Raw genomic sequence first — 21,576 nt, forward strand, 5'->3', positions numbered from 1 at the left:
CAATTACCAAAACCACATATGAAGATATATGCTCTAACAATCTATATAAATGAACAAACTAAAACAATCTGAGACCATCTTAAAAAGTATTTTAAAATCTACAATTAAATAAAGCAAGAAAAACACTCTTTTCATATAACATTGATCGCTAGTTTCTGCAACTAATATTCATGTATGATGGCAACAAAAATAAACGTTCTTTGAGTATTTCTGGGGAAAAATCCACATATGACTTCTCAGTTCTAATTTCAATTCTGAGACAAAATGCCATTTTTTCTGAAGTTCGACATATGAGTGTTTAGAAACATCACCTTTATGCATGGACAGAGTAGGACTTAGCAGTCACACTTTATAAGCTAGAAATCAAGCCGGTCGTGTAAAGAGCGATTGGATTTTTGTCCTATGGTTCCTCCTCAAATTAAGATAATTGTATGTCCCCAAAGATAACGCTGGATTAAACAAGAGTACTTGTGTACGTGGTCGGCACCTAGCGTAGATCGATACAGCTAGCTGCCTAATCCTATCGTTCTCTTAATTGATCCTCACATGGGTGCACCGGTGTAATCAAGGCAATTTAGTAGTGTTCTCACGCGTCGACAAAGAAGAGATGCATCCATCGACATAAAAAATCAACCCAAGAGAGAATCGAAAACAATCGACACAAGAAAGGTTCATGCACTTATTTTTATGGATTGCGAAATGTGCACTGCCGGTTGAAGAGCTCGACGGCAAAATAAATGAAAATTAAAATGTATAGGAATCTCGTGGCAGACGCCAAGGTTATATTTGGAATTTTTTGTTGATATTCCAAAGTTGGGTTTAGTTTATAAATTTTGCTCCTCATCCTCAGCACTTAAGTTTTGTATGATGGCAACAAAAAATAGAATATATGATTTTCACATATAACATAAGTGTCTCGAGCTTAGTACAATTTTGTACTAGAGTTAGTATAAAGTTGAGACATTTATTTTGGGACGAAGGGAGTATATGTTATTAGAGTTGTACTTGAAACAACCTATGTAAGGAGTAGTGATTTTGTTACATTACAAAAAGATATCTGGCATGTTGTTACGAAATGTTTAGCAATACTTTTACTTTCTTTAGTGACATTTGGCTATATGGAACATGAATACTTAGAGTAATAATATAGTAGATACAACTAAATGCGGGAGCGAAGGCTTACATACTTTGTTCGTGTTGTAGTTTTCTTGCTCATTTGGGACTGAGGAAACCCATTTCTGATCTGCTAAGAGCATCTTCAACGGATGGTACAAATGTAAAAGTAACTAACATTTGGATCGTCTGAGGTAAAAAACGCAGCTCCAACAGACGGTTCATATATTTAAAAAATTGGACCGCGGCCTTCTCGTAATGTAAAATGCAATACCTCGCGGTACAAATTTACATCACGAGATGCATCTGGTCCAAAACCAGCCGCCGCCCGCGAACGCCCAACCGCCACTTCATTTCCTTTCCCGCCCGCCCGCTCGCAACCTCCCGCCCGTCCGCCGCTGCCCCGCCGCCGCCCCGCCGCACGCCGCCCGCATCAGATTTGGCCCCGCCCCGCCCCCGACGCCCGCCCGCCGCGTATCCGGCCGCGGTCGCAGCGCACGCCGCCGCCCCGTGCGTCGCCGCCCCGTCCGCCCCGCACGGCTCTGTCCGTCACCGCTCCGGCCGCACGCCGCCGCCGCTCTCACTGCTCTCCGATGGCGCCGAAGAAGACGCTGAAGGACAAGTCGGGCTTCTTCGGTGTGAGGCAGAAGCCCTCCGGTAACTGGGGAGTGGAGCTCTCCGATGTCGAGAGGCGTTGGTGGATCGGCACGTACCCCTCCGCCCACGAGGCCGCGCGTGCCTACGACCTGGCGGTGTGGCGTGCCGAGAGGCCTCGGGAGCACCTCAACTTCCCAGAGATCGAGAGTCGGGTGGAAGCAGAGATGCTTGTGCCGCAGGGCATCAATATGAAGGAGATCACGACGAAGAAGAAGACAACGAAGAAACCGTCGGTTGTCGTCAATGCCGACGAGACCGACGAGGAGGCGATGGCGAGGTTTGCTCGGGAGCATCCGGAGTACGTTCAGGCCGAGCTGGAGCACTACTGGAAGCGTGAGGCGGAGCAGAAGAAGAAGGAGGACGAGCCCGGTCCCTCGACGGTGATCCCCATCGAGTCCTCTTCCGAGGAGGACTGGACAGACTTCTCAGAGGAGGAGGAGGAGGAGGAGGAGGGGTGCGACGACCCAGAGAAGGAGGAGTTCTGGGAGCAGTTCCGCAGCTCCGACGATGAGGAGTAGTTTATCTAGTAGTTTGAAGTAGTAGTTGAAGTTCATGTATGAAACTATGTTGAATTTGATGTTTGAACTATGTTGAATGGACTAGTAGTTTGTCGTTTTAAGAAATCTTACATCTTTATTTCGGACCATCTATTGAAGTTGCTCTTTTGGACCATCAATTTGGACCATCTGTTGGGGACCATCCGTTGGAGTTGAGCTTTTTTTAAGCTTCAAAACGCACTTTTTGGCGCTCCAAAATTTATATCTTCGGTTTTGGACCGCCAAATTTTAGACCTTATATTGGAGATGCTCTAACATTGGTAGCTGCCACATTCATCTGTACATGGCGAGTCAACATTCGCTACATTTGTTTCTAAACTCCTCCCTTTAAATGCAATGATATGCAATCAGTTGCGTATTCGTGAAAAATGATAAAATAAATTCAAAATACATATAATTTGTTACATTTGACTATTTTATAGTTAAAAATATGTTAAATATAAACAACATAATATAGTGAAAGTTACCATGCATGTTTGTATATTGAGGTGGCCTATTTCCTATGAATGCTTAGATGTTAGGGTGAATCTTTTTCCATACATGTTGCATGATGAGATGTCATACTCGCATGTTAAGAGAAATATAATAGTGAAGGATAGCGATTTAGATACATGCACGAGATGACATACTTGCATGTTAAGAGTAGAAGAGTACTCCCTCTATACCATAATATTTGTTGTTGGAGAAAACTAGTCTAGTTCTTCCGAACAACAAGTATTTAGGAACAGAGGTAGTACATGTTATTATTACTCAAAAAATGAGTGTGGTTCTTTTGGCTCGGAGTTTTAGGGTGTCCTAATTTTGAAAAATTTGAAAATGAGCCTTTTGAGTTTCAACCAGATTCGAAAAAATACACACATCCTAAGAGTGTACTCCCTTCATGAAAAAAATATAAGAGCGTTTAGATCACTTACAGAGAAAACACTATAGTACACCTATGTAATGATGATAAAATACATTTTGATATGAGCTAAAAAAAAGTAATGTCCTGAAAATGATTTTGTTTTATTGTGTAGACCATGATATTTTGTGCAGCTCAAATGTCGACGTATTTAATCATGGAATTTTACACACTTGTAGAATAATCCCTATGCACATGTCTATCTTTTAGAAATTTCTAAAACCTCAATTATTATTTTCTTGCATTTTTTAAAATCCATGTTCCATGGCGCCGGGGAGCCAAAAGCAATCTAATAATCTCAAAAGGAATGAAAAGATAAAAGAAAGGCAAGAGGCAATAAAAGCGGGAAGAGGAGAGGAGAAAACCAGGGGAGGGAGGGAGGGAGACAAATCCCAGAAAAATCGAGGAGGAAGGCGACGACTCGGGCGGAGCGGTGCGGTGGGAGAGCGCGGCCATGTGGGAGCCATGGGCGCGCGCGGCGTGGACGTCGTGCTCGTGACGACACCTGCCGCCTTCCAGGCCCTTCCCCACGCCCGCGCCCATGACCGCGCCGCCGCAATGCGCCTCAAAACCCCACCCCGCTCCCCTCCCCGATCTCTGACCCGGCAGGCTTCTTGATCCAGGCCCAGGCATGGCGGAGGCGGCGCCGCCGAAGCTGCTCTACATTGCTGTCGCCGACGGCGGCGGCCGGCGGGCGTTCCGGTACACGCGCCCCGTCCTGCAGAGCACCCTCCAGCTCATGGGCTGCAAGGCTCGCCACGCCTTCAAGGTCGCCCCCCTCTCCTCCTTCCTCCCTCCCCTCTCTCGCTGTCCGCGATCTTGATCCCGGAAGATGGAGGACCCGGCCGCCAGCCTCCGATTTGGTCATGCTCGCGTTATACCACGATTAAGACCGAGGAGGGCGAAATCGCCTGCTCCTGTTTAGCTTTAGGCACGGTAGGTCCTTCATGGACAGCAAGTTCACTTCATACTCACTCTGCACATGTCTAGCATAGCGTTCTTGGTGCTTTTTTTCTTTCTTTAATTGCTTCTTCTTGGTTCAAAACTTCAAATGATGTAGTAGTTAGGCATGCCTAGCATAGTGTTTGGCGGTAGGACGATTTTGACATGGGAAGCTCCGAAGCTGACAACTACTTATACTGATTGATGAGCAACAATTCACTGCCCTTGGATTAGGCAGGAAAACGCGAGCACGAAACGGTGTTCGTCGCCGGCCCGGGCCAACAATTCACTGCCCTTGGATTAGGCAGGAAAACTCTCATGCCCTTCTCGCCATCTTTTGGCCAGGGTCGTTCTTTGCAGCAAAAGGATTCAGAAACACACCATTCCTTTCCAAGCTATCGTTCTTGTTGCAGACTGAAACTGTCTTTTTTTCATCAAGGATCCTGAAAATTGTCTTTTGGTGATACTTTGCTTGCGGGTCATTATCATCACATGCAACTGTTGCCCCTCTGCTACAGCTAGTGTGAATTGCTATTCCTTTCTTAGCTTTACTATGCTCTGATGAAAGAGACAGCACCATGTTATATGATGTAGACATTTAGGCTTTGCCTTGCATGATCTTTTTGTTCGGCAACTGTAGTTTGGCGGGCTACCTTTCTAGTCTCTATATCTTGGGATTGACATGAGCTCTGGTATTGGATTCTCACTTGATGTTATTTTCTTTACTCTGATTTGGTCATGGCTGTCTGGCATATCTTGTTTTCCTCATCCTCCATTTTGATTAGCTGTGTAAGCAACATGCATCTTGAAGTTGACCTGAGCTTTGGTATCGGGTTCTCACTTGGCGTAATTTTCCTTACTCTGATTTGGTCATACCAGTTTGTCATATTTTTATTCCTCGCCATCCATTTCGATAAGCTACAAAAGTAATACACCATTCGTGCACACAACCTTTTTTTTATTGGTGTGTGGAATTTAACAACAAAAAAATGTCACCCCTTGTTGACACCGTCAGATTAGCAAGAAAGTCTTCAGTGTGATAAGGAATGAATTCTTGGATGCATCGAGGTCGGATAGGGCTGTTAAAGAAGAAAATGCTCGTAGCCACATTGGGGAAGATGCTGATATGCTTAACACAGAAATTCCAGACGCAAGTAGCAGCAGCATGCCCTTCGAATTGTACAAGACGCAGACAACAATTCTTATTTCAAGAGAGAAGTTTCTGAATATTGTGTGTGATGCACTCTCTTCTTACAAGTATGTTGGACCAAACCAGAAGGCTGACTTGCTTCTTGCTTGCAGGTAACTTTGCCCTATCTCTATCTTATTGAGTTCACAGAAGCAATCCAACAAGCATGTTGCTTCATCTATATTTAATTTACAGCTCCTAGTAGTAGTCGTCTATTATCTCCACAACAGAACAGGCTTATGATAGATGTGTGTGCTTAACATGCTTTGTTAAAGTAAAATGATTCCCTTGAAAAAGCCTAAATTATTCTTATGAGCACAGTACATGCATTATGCCCCCATGAAATATGCATATATTTCCCAAGTCATTTCATTGCAACCATAGGGTAGCTACCTCAATGAACTCAACATCGTTTAATTTTTGCAATTGTGCGTTTTCCAATTATTCTGATCAGAATTAAGGAGAAAAAGGAATCAGTGACGGTACTCTTGTGTGGGACAAGCGGATGTGGCAAATCCACTCTATCATCTTTGTTGGTATGTTGTTTTCTAACCTAAGAGTCTCGGCCATTTTTGGATGGGCTATACTATGTATAGTACACCAGTGACACACTAGTTTGTTACATGCAGAAGCATTTAATAATAAGTATCTGCAAATCAAATATCAATTTAAAGCGCTTTGACTGCTTTCTGTTCCATTGCGTGTCTTGTTCCTTTTGGAAGATTGCATTATGAAACAGAGAGATAGTGCTGACTCTTGCTGAATGCTTAACACGGTCTATTTGTTTTACCCAGGGTAGTAGATTGGGCATTACAACAGTAGTTTCTACTGATTCCATACGCCATATGATGAGAAGCTTTGCAGATGAAAAGCAAAATCCTCTTCTCTATGCATCAACCTACCATGCAGGCGAACACTTGGACCCTGTTGCAGTTGCTAAGTCAAAGGCAAAGAAGCTCTCAACGGCTTCTCATACCAATGAAGGCAAAGATGGCACTTCAGATGTTAAATCTCAGCATGGCTCCTCAGATTTACCTCCTAGAGCAGAGTTGGTTGGAAACAAACAAATGGCAATAGAAGGGTTCAAGGCGCAAAGCGAGATGGTCATTGACAGCCTGGACAGATTAATTACATCATGGGAAGAGCAGAAGCAATCTGTTATTGTTGAAGGAGTTCATTTGAGCCTCAATTTTGTGGTATGCACTAGTCGAGAAACAACATGATATTTTATTAGTGTTCCTCATCATGCATTATTTGCCTATTATATTTTGTTGCACTTTGAAGAATTGGCTAAGCTATTTATTTTGTGTATCTGATAGATGGGGCTGATGAAGAAACACCCTTCCATAATACCATTTATGGTATATATTGCCAATGAGGAGAAGCACATGGAGAGATTTGCTGTACGTGCAAAGTACATGACATTGGACCCGGCAAAGAACAGATATATCAAGTACATCCGGAATATCAGGGCTATCCAGGAATACCTTTGCAACCGAGCGGACAAGCATCTGGTGCCTAAGATTAACAATACTAATGTTGACCAGAGCGTGGCAGCCATACATGCCACGGTTTTCAGCTGTCTTCGCCGACGAGAAGTTGGGGAGCAGTTGTACGATCTCAACACGAACACTGTTTCTGTTGTGGATGAGGAATACAGGAACCAGCGTGCCTCTAACTCCTTGGGCTCCAAGGGCATGTTCCAGTTCATTCAAAGGAAGGGGTCTTCTAGGAATCTGATGGCTCTCCTTAACCCTGATGGTTCAGTCACCAAGGCTTGGCATGTAGATTCGTGTGATGGCAATGCCAATGGCAGTAGAAGCAGTGATAAATCAGTAGGAAAGGTTAACCCATCACAAATTGGGAAGGTAGAATCAGTTAATCTCCAATTTGGTTCTTTCGGGATTAGCGCGTGGCTGAGTGATACAGGTGGCACCAGCCATACAGGGAGTGTAGATGACCTGAGGGCTGATGGCAACGAGGCAGGCGGTAGATACTACTCCTCATGCTGCAGCTCACCAAAGACGTCAGATTGCGCATCCAAAGAGGTACTACGATCTTTTTTTAGCAGATTGCTGATGTCATACATTCCAATCTAACGAACGCTCTATATGCCCTTTCCAGCATATGGAGGATTATTCAGTCTATGGTAGTGAAGAAGAAGCTGACGACCCACCTGATGCTGAAACTGACGAGGATCTAACTGATGAAGAAAGAGATATTCACGAGGTAGCGACTATGTTATCCCATCACTTTTCCTAGTGGGATTTATTTCTATTGTGGCAGCGAACACTTGATTGCAGTTGCTTCCTGGATTCCTGCAAATATATTGTGCTAGATATTAACTAGGAATGCCAGTTGATGCCGTGCCTCATTTCAAAGCTTGTGCGTCAGTTATCCGAGCTTTCTAGATTGCTAACGTTTTCTGCACAAACCAATGTCTTCAGATTGAAGCGGGCTCGGTCGACGAACATTCCACCAAGTCCGACGAGGAATACAACGACCTAGCCATGCAGGACATGATGGGGAACGGTAACTGCTCTGACGATGACGACGAGCAAGCTGCGGGGTTCGGCAACAGGAGCTCGCCGTCCCTGGATGAGAGCATCCTTGGAGCAGCTGACGGCGATGATGCCGCGAGGTACCACCACAACCTGGACCTCTTCACGATATCCAAGGACATAGCTGCCAGACAGATGCCGTGCGCCTGACACTGCCGCCCCAACCAACCGATGGGAAGAAAATCCATGAATCAGACACCATCGCCACGATTCGCTGCGCCATTGTGCTCTCCTGTGCCGCTTCCAGTTGGGAGTCTGCACCGTCGGCTGTACTCATATATGTTGGTGGTTATGACTGTTAGACACACTGATGCTTGTCCAAGCTTACACATATAGGAATCTGGGGCTTAGCCCGTGAAACTCAAATAATGGAAGGTTGAAATTGTATCTATAATTGCGCAAGAATCTCTTGGCACAATACAATAACTTGCTGTTTTTCATCCAACATACTGATGAAATTGAGAACAGAAGTATAAAGTTGCATCAGAAAAATGAACTAGATCAAATTAGGATCGGAGAGTAATCCTGATTAAGGGGACACATGTGTAGCGACTTCAGATTTGTACTTTCTACTCCGGCTTCGGCCTCTCCTTATTTAATATACAAGGCAAATCTTTTGCCCGGTTTCAAATAAAAATTAGCAACGTAGATAGATCAAATAATTCACCATCACCAGAAAAGAAGAAAAACTAAAATAAAGAGTAACATATGGCAAAACGCAAGAAAAATGTTGGTGCTCCAGAGCTGCATACAGGCATTTCATAGACGTACATTTGATTTCTGCGAAAGGTTAAACCTTTACAGAGGTCGAAGCATCTGATTTCTCCAGATCAACAGCAAAATAGAAATCTTTACAGAGATGGAAACCTTATACACTGATAAAACCCAAGGCAAAATGATCTACAGTTGTCCTTGCTTCCCATCATCTCTAAACCTAAATAGTTCAGCTAAATTGCTTCTATGATTTCCCTTTTTTATATATAATGTTTATTACAACGAAACCGTAAAAACATACATTCTCTCTAGAACAAGCAAAATCAGACTTGTTATAGACTCTGCTAAATTCATGTCTTTTACCTACAATGGGAGTGTGCAACTACAGCTATTAAGAATAATTATTATAAGAACAGTAACAAGAATACTAATCAGACTTGCAATAGACAGTGTTTAGCTGTGGATCTGACACTGCTGGACGACAAGTGCAGAAGAGCTACAGTTGGAACAATACTTCACATCAAAGATGATCAGCCAAGGTTACTATCAGGTATAGGCATAGGTCCGAGGTAACCAATAATAGGAAAGTTCAGCTACAGCTTTATTAAGGGCAATCGTGAAAGGGGTGTCAAGTATTGGTCGTGAAGAAGACAACTTTAATCAGATTTATGAACTGTCCTAAACTTGTAAGAATCTTATGTTCGGAAGATAATCACCCGAACACTAATATATACTCCCTCCGTCCCAAAATAACTGTCTTAAGCTTAGTGCAATTTTGTATTAGAGCTAGTATAAAGTCAAGACAGTTATTTTGAGACGGAGGGAGTACTTACCACACCACAATATCGCCAAGGAGATATCCTTACTCATGACTATTAGTATCATGAGACATAACAGTTAAAGATGCATTAGTACGACAGTGTTACGCAAAATCGTACAAAAGAAACACTACCAGATTTCCAGTATCTTGTAACGCAGAGAAGGCAAAACAAATAACTCATCTTGGCCATATAGATAGTACGCATATGACAAACCATATGTATATTCTGCAAAACAAAGCAAACGAAAGCTGCTGGTAATACATGGGATTTCAGGAGAACAAACCAGCTCATTCTACAAAGAATAAGCAATGTGCAGCTCAATATGAGCAGCATTACTCTTCGACTTCCTTCTTTATTTCTGCCATTAGTTCATCCTTGTAGTCCTCAAACGATCCATCATATTTAGTCACCGTGCCATCCTCCACAACCCATATCTGGCTCTTCTGCTCATCGTCACAAACTCGAGATATCAACCGCGAGTCATGGCTAACCAAGACCACACCTCCAGTGAATTCATCCAGAGCGTCTGCCAAAGCATCAATACTTTGCATATCCAAGTGATTTGTAGGCTCATCCAGTAGGAGAATGTGAGGATTCGACATTGATATCGAAGTGAACACAACACGGGCCTTCTGACCGCCAGATAATTTAACAATGGGAGTAAGATGGTTGTGACCTGGCAAGCCAAATTTTCCAAGCTTGCCACGGACAGCCTCCGCTTTGCTCATTCCCCCCTGGTCTGGGTGAAGCCTGAGCAAATACTGAACTGCATTTTCCTCCATCGTCAACAAGTCAACAAAATGCTGCGAGTACCGTCCAATCCTCAGCTTCTGGCTCCTTCTTGCCTCTCCTTCTGATGGGGTAAGATCACCAGCAAGTAAATTTAGAATAGTAGACTTTCCTGCCCCATTGGGCCCAACAATGGCAACACGTGTTCCCATGTCAATGCCAACATCAACATCTGATAACTTGAAGTCCGGACGGTTGGGGTAGCCGAAACCCACCTCGATGAGCTGAAGGAGTGGTGGTGTAAGCAAAGTGGGTTCTGGGAAGTGGAACTCGACTTTGTAGTCATGCCACTTTTGGGGCAGATCCGCTGGCTTCACGTTATCATCATCATTTGCCACATTCTTTCCCTTCCCCTTCCCCTTGGCAACTTCTTTATGGGCCTTTGACATTGCTTGGTCTTTAACCTTATCTTGTGCAGCCTTGCTCCCAGTCTTCCTTGCTGCTTTCATCTGCTTTTCATACACCTCAAACTTCCTGTTCATCTCCTTCCTCTTCTGCTCGTACCCGCTCTCGAAGTCATCAAAATTGCCACGGTAGACATGCAGACTCTTATCGTGCAAATGAATGATATCATTGCACACTGTGTTCAAGAAGTCCCGGTCATGGGAAACCACAATTAGGGTCTTCTTCCACTGCGAGCACAAGTACTGCTCCAACCAAAGCACAGCTCGGAGGTCCAAATGGTTGGTAGGCTCATCAAGGAGCAGCAACGTTGGCTGCATGAAGAGAGCACGGGCAAGCGAGATGCGCATCCTCCAACCACCACTGAAGGACTTTGTGGACCTTGCCTGCATCGCCTGATCAAAACCCAGCCCCGCGAGGATTTTGGACGCACGTGCTCGTGCAGCATCAGAGTCGCATAGATTTAGCTTCTCGTATACCTCAGCAAGCTTGTCGTTGTCATCGGGGTCGTTAGAGGCCTCAAGCTTTGCCTGCTCAGCTCGGAGCGCGGTGAGCTCCTCATTGGCTGCAACCACCGCCTCGGTTGCCGAGCGGTCATCACCAACAATCTCCTGCTCCACAAGCAGGACATCAATGTTCTTGGGCACGGGCACCTGCCGCCACGAGAGCAGCTTCAGGAGGGTAGATTTGCCCATGCCATTGGGCCCCACGAGACCGTAGCGGCGACCATGCGAGATCCGGAGGGAGGCGCCCTTGAGCAGCTCCTTTCCCCTCGCAGAGACAGAGAAGTTGTCGAGCACGATGTCCTTGATGTTCCCATCGATGGCGGCATCGCCCTCGGCGGATCCGGGGACGCGCGCTCCTATGACGACGGAGAAGGCGTCGCGGTCGTCGCGGAGCGCCTCCCGCTTGGCAGCCTCAGCGACGGCCGCCGCCATCATCTCGCGCTTCTCCTTCTTCTTCGAGTCCTTGTCCGAGGGCGCGAGGGCGTTGAGGTCGACGGTGGCGCGAGCTGGCTTGGGCTTGGCAGCGACGGCGGCGACGTCGGCCTCGTCCTCCTCGTCGTCCGACGGGGGCAGGTCGATGCCGCCCATGTACGACGACGCGGGCGCCTTGGAGGGCTTGGCTTTGGGAGCCGCCTTGGCGGGCTTGGATTTGGGCCCCGTGCCGTCCATCGAAGCTAGCATGGCCGACACGGAGAGAGGTTTTTCCTTCTTGCCGGCGGCCCCCGCGGCTGAGGAGGACGAGGAGGCGTTTTTGCGACTCATGGCGGCGGAGGAGGAGGAGAAGAACGGCGAGGTTGGGGAATCTGGGTTTGGCTGTGGTCCGGCGAGGTCAAGCTCGAGAGGATATGGAGGTGCCGGGGTGGCGGCTGGGGTCCGGGTGGGTTGGCGGCGTGACGGACCGGGAGGCGGCGGCGGCGGCGGCGGCGCGCTAGGGTTAGGGTTAGAGCTCCGCGCGGGCGGGGTGTGAGGACAGGAGACCGCACGGGTCGGTGAGAGCTAAGTCATTGTCATGTCATTTATGACCCTTTTTGAAACCATAATACATTATAATAATCTGAATTATGAACATACATTATATAATCTGGTTTTAAAAATAATCCAGATGAGTATGTTTGGAGACCAGATTATATAAATTGTAAACTAGCTTTTAAATTTTACAATGACATATTTGCCCTCAGTTACAAGGAAAAATATGAAATTGGCGGTGGCACTGCGTAATTCTTTTGAAGTTTACAAGGATAACACGTCATTTGTAATTCATAATCTCATTTTAGTTGGGGTAGAGGAGATTATGAGATTATAATAATCTGGTCATCTAGTTTATAAAATATATAGTATAAATTGTCCTGTTTGAAAATACAATAGATTATAAAAACCAGATTATATAATCTGGTTGGTTCCAAACAGGGCCTATAGCATATCTATAAGAGCAAGTACAATAGTAGAGCCGGCTATCGGCTGTAAGCTCATGTCATGTCACCTATAATCCATCTTATAGCTAACATGTACAATAGTTGGTTATAAGAGTATACTATTTATTTATTATATGACCCACCTTTCATTCTCACAAAGTGCCTAGGAGCACGTGCTAGAGCTCGCTCTTAACTAAGAGTCCGCTTACCTTCTCTCTCCTCCAACTAAGCAAAAATATACTACTTTATTCCTTATAGCCAGCTCACTCAGCTCTATTGTACTTGCTCTAACCAATATGTATAATAGTTTATTGTAAAAGTGTACTACTTTTTTATTATATGGTCCACCTTTCGTACTCACAAAAGGCCTAGGAACACGTGATAGAGTTGGCTCTTAGCTAAGAGCCCGCTTACTTTCTCTCTCTTCTTCTCTTTCCTCTAACTAAACAAAAATGTATTAGTTTATTCCTTATAGCCAGCTGACTCAGCTCTATTGTACTTGCTCTCAGGACGACATTTTTTCCTTTTTTTTGAAAGTCTAAATATGGCTCCTAAGGGCCTCTTCCGAGCATACCTGGCCAAATGGACTGGCCCGGCACGGCACAGCATGGCCGTGCTAAACGTGCCTGGTCCGGCACGGCCCGTCGAGGCACGTTTAGTAATCGGGCCATCCCGTACCAGCCTGTGGGCTGCGCCTCCAGGCCCAGGCACAACCGGTTACTAAATGGATCGGCCTGTTGGCCCGATTAGCACGCTAGGCTGCATAATTTTAACCTCATGGGCTTATTTTAGGCCTATTGGGTCATATATTATGTGTGTGTGTGTGTGTGTGTATGTATATATATATATATATATATATATATTAAAAATATGTAAAAAATAAACGAACCGTGTCGTGCCGGCCCGCGTGCCCAGCCTCGAGGCTCAGGCACGGCCCGAGGCGTGCCGCGTGCCTGGCACGACCCGTTTAAGTCGTGTCGGGCCGGGGCCGGGCCCGTGTTGGGCCTGGCCTGCGGGTTGTCGGGCCGGCCCGACTAGCACGGCCCGTTTGGCGAGGTATGCTTCGGAGTTCGGATCGTGCGAAAAAAACGAAACTTGTCGTGGAGACGACGCTTCCTTGCCAATATGCATCATCATATTATACTATGACGCGTTTGGTTGTTCGTGTGAGGCCTCATCAGGTTTATGAGGAAAGAATTTACACAGTTGACGTGGATACATTGTTTGATCTACTCGACATGAACTTCATAACACTTTTAATCAGCCTTGCGAGGTACTTTCAGATCGACAGTTTTTACAGAGCCAGGCTCGTGCGAGACATGGGAGGGAAACGCGGCACTGAGCTCCTGTGTGACCAGGGAGATGACGTGAGCTCGCACGCGTCTTTGACAAATCGATGAGAGGATTTACGCTCACCTCCCGCCGATTTGATCACCCTATTTAGCCCCATCCTCTCACCGTCCAAAGTCTCGCCACCCTTCTCCCCCCTTTAGAGCTTTTCCGCCAACGCGCATCATTGCCCTCTACCTTTTATTGATCTAATGATAGAAAGATTATCCAAACATACACATTTTTGCTTTCTAGACGGTTATTCTGGTTTCTCTCAAATACATGTCTCAAAAGAGGATCAAGAAAAGACCACTTTTACTTGCCCTTTCGGTACCTTTGCTTATAGACGTATGCCTTTTGGTTTATGCAATGCACCTACTACCTTTCAAAGATGTATTATGGCTATATTCTCTGATTTTTGTGAAAAGATTGTGGAGGTTTTCATGGATGATTTTTTTCCGTTTACGGAACTTCTTTTGATGATTGCTTGAGCAACCTTGATCAAGTTTTGCACACATGTGAAGAAACTAATCTTGTCTTGAATTGAAAGAGGTGAGACTTTATGGTTAATGAAGGCATTGTCTTGGGACACAAAATCTTCGAAAGAGGTATTGAAGTTGATAAAGCTAAAGTTGATGTTATTGAAAAAATGTCGTGTCCAACAAATATCAAAGGTATAAGAAGTTTCCTTGGTCCTGTTGGTTTCTATATGAGGTTTATTAAAGACTTCTCTAAGATTTCAAAGCCTCTCACTAATATTTTGCAAAAGAATGTTTCATTCATTTTTTATGATGATTGTGTAGAAGCATTTGAAATTCTTAAGAGAGCCTTGATCACTGCACGTGTTGTTCAACCACCTGACTGGAACCTACCATTTGAAATTATGTGTGATACTAGTGATTATGTTGTTGGTGTTGTTCTAGGACAAAGAGTTGATAAGAAATTAAATGTTATCCATTATGCTAGTAAAACTCTAGACATTGCTCAAAGCAACTACGCTACCACTGAAAAGGAATTTTTAGCAGTTGTGTTCGTTTGTGATAAGTTTAGACCTTATATTGTTGGTTCCAAAGTGAATGTTCACATTGATCACGCTCCTATTAAATATCTTATGAAAAAGAAAGATGTTAAACCTAGACTTATTAGATGGGTTCTCCTGCTACAAGAATTTGATTTGCATATTATTGATAGAAAGGGTGCTGATAACCCCGTAGCAGATAACTTCTCTAGATTAGAGAATGTTCTTGATGACCCACTAGCTATTGATGATAGCTTTCCTGATGAACAATTAGTTGTCATAAACGCTTCACGCAGTACTCCTTGGTATGCTGATTATGCTAATTACATTGTTGCTAAATTTATACCGCCTAGTTTCGCATACGAACAAAAGAAAAAGTTCTTCTATGATTTAAGACATTACCTTTGGGATGATACACACCTTCATAAAAAAGGAGTAGATGGTATTATTAGACGTTGTGTACCTGAGCATGAAGAGTGACAGATCCTACACAAGTGTCACTCCGAGGCCTATGGAGGACATCATGCTGGAGATAGAACTGCACACAAGGTATTACAATCTGGTTTTTATTGGCCTACTCTCTTCAAAGATGCTCGTAAGTTTGTCTTGTCTTGTGATGAATGTCAAAGAATTGGTAATATTAGCAGACGCCAGGAAATTCATATGAATTACTCTCTTGTCATTGAACCATTTGATGTTTGGGGTTTTGATTATATGAGACCTTTTCCAAAGTTCAATGGGTATACTCATATTCTAGTTGCTGTTGATTATGTTACTAAGTGGGTAGAAGTTATTCCAACTAGTAATGCCGATCATAACACTTCTATTAAAATGTTGAACGAAGTCATTTTCCCTAGATTTGGAGTCCCTAGATATTTAATGACTGATGGTGGTTCACATTTTATTCATGGTGCTTTCTGTAAATTGCTTGCTAGGTACGATGTTAATCGTAGAATTGCATCTCCTTATCATCCTCGGTCTAGTGGTCAAGTAGAACTGAGCAATAGAGAAATTAAATTGATCTTGCAAAAGACCGTTAATAGATCTAGAAAGAATTGGTCTAAGAAACTTGACGATGCATTATGGGCGTATAGAACCGCTTACAAAAACCCTATGGGTATGTCTCCGTATAAATGGTTTATGGTAAAGCATGTCATTTACCTCTAGAGCTAGAACATAAAGCTTTTTGGGCAATTAAAGAGCTTAACTATGATTTCAAACTTGCTGGTGAAAAGAGGTTATTTGACATTAGCTTGCTTGATGAATGGAGAACCCAGGTCTATGAGAATGCCCGGTTGTTTAAAGAAAAGGTTAAGAGATGGCATGATAGAAGGATACAAAAGCGTGAATGCAATGTAGGTGATCATGTCCTGCTGTACAACTCTCGTTTAAGATTTTTTGCAGGAAAACTTCTCTCTAAATGGGAAGGGCCTTACATTATCGAGGAAGTATATCATTCCGGTGCCATCAAGATCAACAACGCCGAAAGCACAAATTTGAAGGTGGTAAATGGGCAAAGAATCAAACATTATATCTCACGTACTCCCATAATTGTTGAAACCAATATTATCAATACCATAACTCTGGAGGAGTACATTAGGGAGACCTATTAGAACGTTTCAGACTTCGAAAAGGAATAAATATGTGTTACGGTAAGCAAACCGACTCCAAAACTTTTCCAATGGCAATTTTTATCAGTTTTGGAATATTTAAAAAATTAAGAAAATTTAAAGCAGTCCGAAAAGTGCACGACGAGGCGACAAGCCAGGGGCGCGGCCTACCCCCCCCCCCCCCCCCCCCCCGTCGCGCCCTGCAGGCTTGTGGCCACCCCGTGTACTCTCCGGACTCCGTTTTCTTGTGGAATACTCTTCCAGGTCGGTAAAAATTCATTATATAATATCTCGAAGGTTTTGACCTTCGTATCACGACAATATCTCCTGTTTTCGTTTTGAGCTGTTTCTGCAGCAGATTTAGAGTAAGATGTCGTCCCAGGATTCCGATGAGGAGAGCTATGTATCGCATTATCTTGCCAATCCCAAGCTCTATGGGGACTTAGATCCTTATGGGTTGTTCTCGGAGGAGGAACTAGAGATATGCAAGTATGCGGAAGAAAGCTCAGACGAAGAGGAGATTCCCCTGCCTCGACCCAAAGATATGCATGTGGAGTTCAAGAAGTCGAGCCTCCCAAATACAAGGAGAAAACCCAAGGTTCTATTTATCCCTTTACGTCTTGTGCAGGAGAGCAAGGATGAATTACGGCAAAAGATATTGAGGCTTGAGCAGGAAGTAGACGATATGAGGGAACATAATTTCAGGCTTAAGAGGAAACTTGATAAGCTCTCAACCTCACCAACAACTCCAACATCACCACCCCCGAAGAAAGACAACTAAACACATGGGTGTGGGCACTGCCCTTGACTTGTGCCAAGCTTGGGGGAGGTTCCCCTGTATCGTATCACCATCACATCTTTTACCGTTTTTCGTTTTTCTTTGTTCGATCCTTTTGGTAATATCTTGATCTAGTAGAATAAAGTTTTAGTGTGATCTAGTTTTGAGTTTTGCTTTATGTTTCCCCTATGTAAGCAAGTCTGAGAGTTATATAATAGATAGTAGTTTTGAGTTGAGGGCTTTGCTTGCTTGCTATGATCTTGAGAAATAGAAATAGAAAGAAGTATAGGATAAAAGCAAAAGAGTATATATAATGATCTTATGGGGAGTGATGACTTCACATATAAAAAGTATGTCGATTGAAATTTGTTATGAGTTGATAAACAAAGCTATTGATCATTGTTGCAATTAAAAGGAAGTAATAAAGAAAGAGAGGTTCACATATAAATATATTATCTTAGACATCTTTTGTGATTGTGAGCACTCATTAAAATACTATATGTTAAGAAGCTGATATTGGACAAGGAAGACAACATAATGAGTTGTGTTTGCTTGTTTACGAATAGAAGTTATATGGTTATAGATCGTTCAACATGTGTCGCTTGCTTCCTCCCCATATTAGGAAAAAACTTCCGCACCAAGTAGAGATACTACTTGTGCATCCAAACACCTTTAACCCAGTTTTGCCTTGAGAGTCCACCATACCTACCTATGGATTGAGTAAGATCCTTCAAGTAAGTTGTCATCGGTGCAAGCAATAAAAATTGCTCTTTAAATGTGTGTGGTTTATTAGTGTGAGGAAAATAAACTTTATGCGAACTTGTGATATAGAAGAAATAAAACCGACGAACTACATAATAAAGTTCTTTATCACAAGGGACAATATAAAGTGACGTTCTATTGCATTAAGGGATTGCACATCCAACTATAAAAGCGCATGACAACCTCTGCTTCCCTCTGCGAACGGCCTATCTGTTACCTTTACTTTCTAGTACTTACCTTTATGTAAGAGTCGTGGTGATCTTCACCATTTCCCATATTTTGCCTTTATATTTTGGCAAGCATCGTGTGTTCGGGAATGATCTACACAAATATATCCACTCAGATGTGGGTGATCATGAGTTATTATTGTTGACATTACCCTTGAGGTAAATAGTTGGGAGGCAAAACTATGAGCCCCTATCTTTCTCTGTGTCCGATTGAAGCTTTGACCTCATAGGTACCGCGTGAGTGTTAACAATTATGAAAGACCATAAGATGATTGAGTATGTGGATTTGCTTTAAAATCTCTTGTATTGACTCTTTCCTACGTTGCGATAAATTGGAATTGCTTCAATGAGTGAAATCATAGTGTGTTAGTTCTTAGTAGAGTTCTTGATTCATATTTTACCATGTGAATGAATTGTTACTCTAGAATAAGAACTTATATGTCAATATTGTGTTGCTTCTCTGAAGATAACCATAATGCCTTCATGTCCATATTTTATTTTTATCGACACCTCTATCTCTAAACATGTGGGCATATTTATCGATCTCGGTTTTCGCTTGAGGACAAGCGAGGTCTAAGCTTGGAGGAGTTGATACGTACATTTTGCATCATGCTTTTATGTCAATATTTATTGCATTATGGGATTTTATTACATATTATGGTAAAATACATATGCCTTTTATCTCTTATTTTACAAGGTTTACATAAAGTGGGAGAATGCCGGCAGCTGGAATTCTGGACTAGAAAAGGAGAAAATATGAGAGACCTATTATGCACAACTCCAAAAGTCCTGAAGAGTTATGGAGAATTGTTTTGGAATATATAAAAAAATATTGGGTGAAGGAAATACCACAGGAGACCCACCAGGAGGTCACAAGCCAGGGGGCGTGGCCTACCCCCCTGGTCGTGCCTTGTAGGCTTGTGGGCCCCCTAACAGGCCACCGGTGCCCATCTTCTGCTATATGAAGGGTTTTGACCTGGAAAAAATCATGTCAGAGCATTCGGGATGAAGCGCCGCTGTCTCTAGGCGAAACTTTGGTAGAACCAATCTAGAGCTCCGACGGAGCTATTCTGTCGGGGAAACTTCCCTCTCACATGGGGAAATTGAAGCCATCGTCGTCACCAACGATCCTCTCATCGAGAGGGGTTCAATCTCCATCAACATCTCCATCAGCACCATCTCCTCTCCAAACCCTAGTTTATCTCTTGTATCCGATCTTTGTCTCAAACCTGAGATTGGTACCTAGGGGTTGCTAGTAGTGTTGATTACTCCTTGTAGTTGATGCTACTTGGTTTACTTTGTGGAAAATCATATGTTCAGATCCTTAATGATTATTAAACTCCTCTAATTATAAACATGAATATGCTTTGTGAGTAATTATGTTTGTTCCTGAGGACATGGGATAATTTTGGCTATAAGTAATCATGTGAATTTGGTTTTCGTTTGATATTTTGATGAGATGTGTGTTGTCTCTCCTTTAGTGGTGTAATGTGAACGTCGACTACATGACACTTCACCATTATTTGGGCCTAGGGGAATGCATTGGGAAGTAATAAGTAGATAATGGGTTGCTAGAGTGACAGAATCGTAAACCCTAGTTTATGCGTTGCTTCATAAGGGGCTAATTTGGATCCATATGTTCCATGCTATGGGTTAGATTTATCTTAATTCTTGTTTCGTAATTGCGGATGCTTGCGAGAGAGGTTAATCATAATTCGGATGTTTGTCCAAGTAAGGGCAGCACCCAAGCACCGGTCCACCCACATATCAAATTATCAAAGTAACGAACGCAAATCATATGAGCATGATGAAAACTAGCTTGACAGAAATTCCCATGTGTGCTCGAGAGCGCTTTTCTTTATATAAGAGTTTGTCCAGGCTTGTCCTTTGCTACAAAAAGGATTGGGAAACCTTGCTGCACCTTTGTTACAGTTGTTATTTGCTATCCGTTACAAATTACCTTATCACAAAACTATGTGTTACCGATAATTTCAGTGCTTGCAGAGAATACTTTAGTGAAACCCGCTTGTCATTTCCTTATGCTCCTCGTTGGGTTCGACACTCTTACTTATCGAAAGGACTATGATAGATCCCCTATACTTGTGGGTCATAAGCAACCCAATACATTTGTTGGCATGTATTTGTCATTCCACTCAATATCCCCCCGGACAGATTATGCAAAGAAAGAACAAGTAATGTCATCTGCACTTAAACCAAACCATAAGTTCCTTGCGTCATACCCAAACTATGGCCACTTTATCTCAATTTTTCTCCACTGCGACCCATCAACGGGTACTCTCAACATCTCGTCTTTCTTTTGTGCCATTGCGACAACTTGGCATGCTCTTTGTTTCTGAATAGAGGTTTCAACCATGGTATTATAGGAGCATACCACATCACCTTGGCAGGAACCCTCTTCCTGGGGCGCTAACCCTCAACATCACGAGGCTCGTCTCATGTGATCTTATGCGCAATGCACCACATACCAGGCATGCATTCAAATTCTCATACTCCTCATCGCGATAAAGGATGCAGTCATTAGGGCATGCATGTATCTTCTGCACCTCTAATCCTAGAGGACGGAGAACCTTCTTTGCTTCGTACATACTGTCAGGCAATTCGTTATCCTTTGTAAGCTTCTTCTTCATTATTTTTAGTAAATTCTGAAATCCCTTGTCAGATACACCATTCCATGCCTTCCATTGCAACAATTCTAGTGTGATACCGAGCTTTGTGTTGCCATTTTCGCAATTTGGGTACAACCTTTTTTTGTCATCCTCTAACATGCGATCGAACTTTAACTTCTCACTTTCACTTTCGCATTCTTTGTGTGCATCAACAATGACCCGACGAAGAACATCATCAACGGGCACATCCGGTGCCTCTTGATCTTCAACTTCCTCCCTTGCAGTATGACCTTATTCGGGTAACATAGGATCCCGATAGTTGTCATCATCCTCTTCTTCTTCATTGTGTTCCAGCATAACCCCTCTTTCTCCGTGCTTGGTCCAACAATTATAGTGGGGCATGAAACCCTTCTCAAGCAGGTGAAAGTGAAGGTTTTTTGAGGAAGAGTAGTCCTTCATATTCTCACACACAACACATGACAATACATAAAACCATTTTGCTTGTTTGCCTCATCCACATCGAGAAAATTATGTAGGCCTGTAATGTAATCGGAAGTGCGTCGGTCACCATACATCCATTGCCGGTTCATCTGCATTATGTAATTAAGTATATCAAAAACCATTACAGAATATCATGAATAGAGAAATGACCAAATTAATA

General features: G+C 43.4%; 3 protein-coding genes across 3 annotated transcripts; 2 read left to right on the forward strand and 1 right to left on the reverse strand.

Moving 5' to 3' along the window:
• Window positions 1-1,706: 1,706 nt before the first annotated feature.
• Window positions 1,707-2,393, forward strand: LOC123444951 (ethylene-responsive transcription factor RAP2-12-like). Its single transcript, XM_045121844.1, has one exon. The coding sequence runs from the start codon at window positions 1,707-1,709 to the stop codon at window positions 2,286-2,288; it is 582 nt and encodes a 193-aa protein (XP_044977779.1). The 3' UTR covers window positions 2,289-2,393.
• A 1,207-nt stretch (window positions 2,394-3,600) lies between these two features.
• Window positions 3,601-8,406, forward strand: LOC123444952 (P-loop NTPase domain-containing protein LPA1-like). Its single transcript, XM_045121845.1, has 7 exons — window positions 3,601-3,997; window positions 5,186-5,472; window positions 5,814-5,895; window positions 6,154-6,555; window positions 6,679-7,407; window positions 7,484-7,588; window positions 7,807-8,406. Exons 1-7 carry the CDS (start codon window positions 3,860-3,862, stop codon window positions 8,068-8,070), a joined length of 2,007 nt encoding a protein of 668 aa, XP_044977780.1. The 5' UTR covers window positions 3,601-3,859; the 3' UTR covers window positions 8,071-8,406.
• A 1,214-nt stretch (window positions 8,407-9,620) lies between these two features.
• On the reverse strand, window positions 9,621-12,138 carry LOC123444953 (ABC transporter F family member 4-like). The gene has a single exon (XM_045121846.1). The coding sequence runs from the start codon at window positions 11,912-11,914 to the stop codon at window positions 9,788-9,790; it is 2,127 nt and encodes a 708-aa protein (XP_044977781.1). The 5' UTR covers window positions 11,915-12,138; the 3' UTR covers window positions 9,621-9,787.
• Between the last annotated feature and the right edge of the window lie 9,438 nt (window positions 12,139-21,576).

Source organism: Hordeum vulgare, chromosome 3H (assembly GCF_904849725.1).
Source record: "Hordeum vulgare subsp. vulgare chromosome 3H, MorexV3_pseudomolecules_assembly, whole genome shotgun sequence".
In the NCBI taxonomy this organism is placed as follows: domain Eukaryota; kingdom Viridiplantae; phylum Streptophyta; class Magnoliopsida; order Poales; family Poaceae; genus Hordeum; species Hordeum vulgare.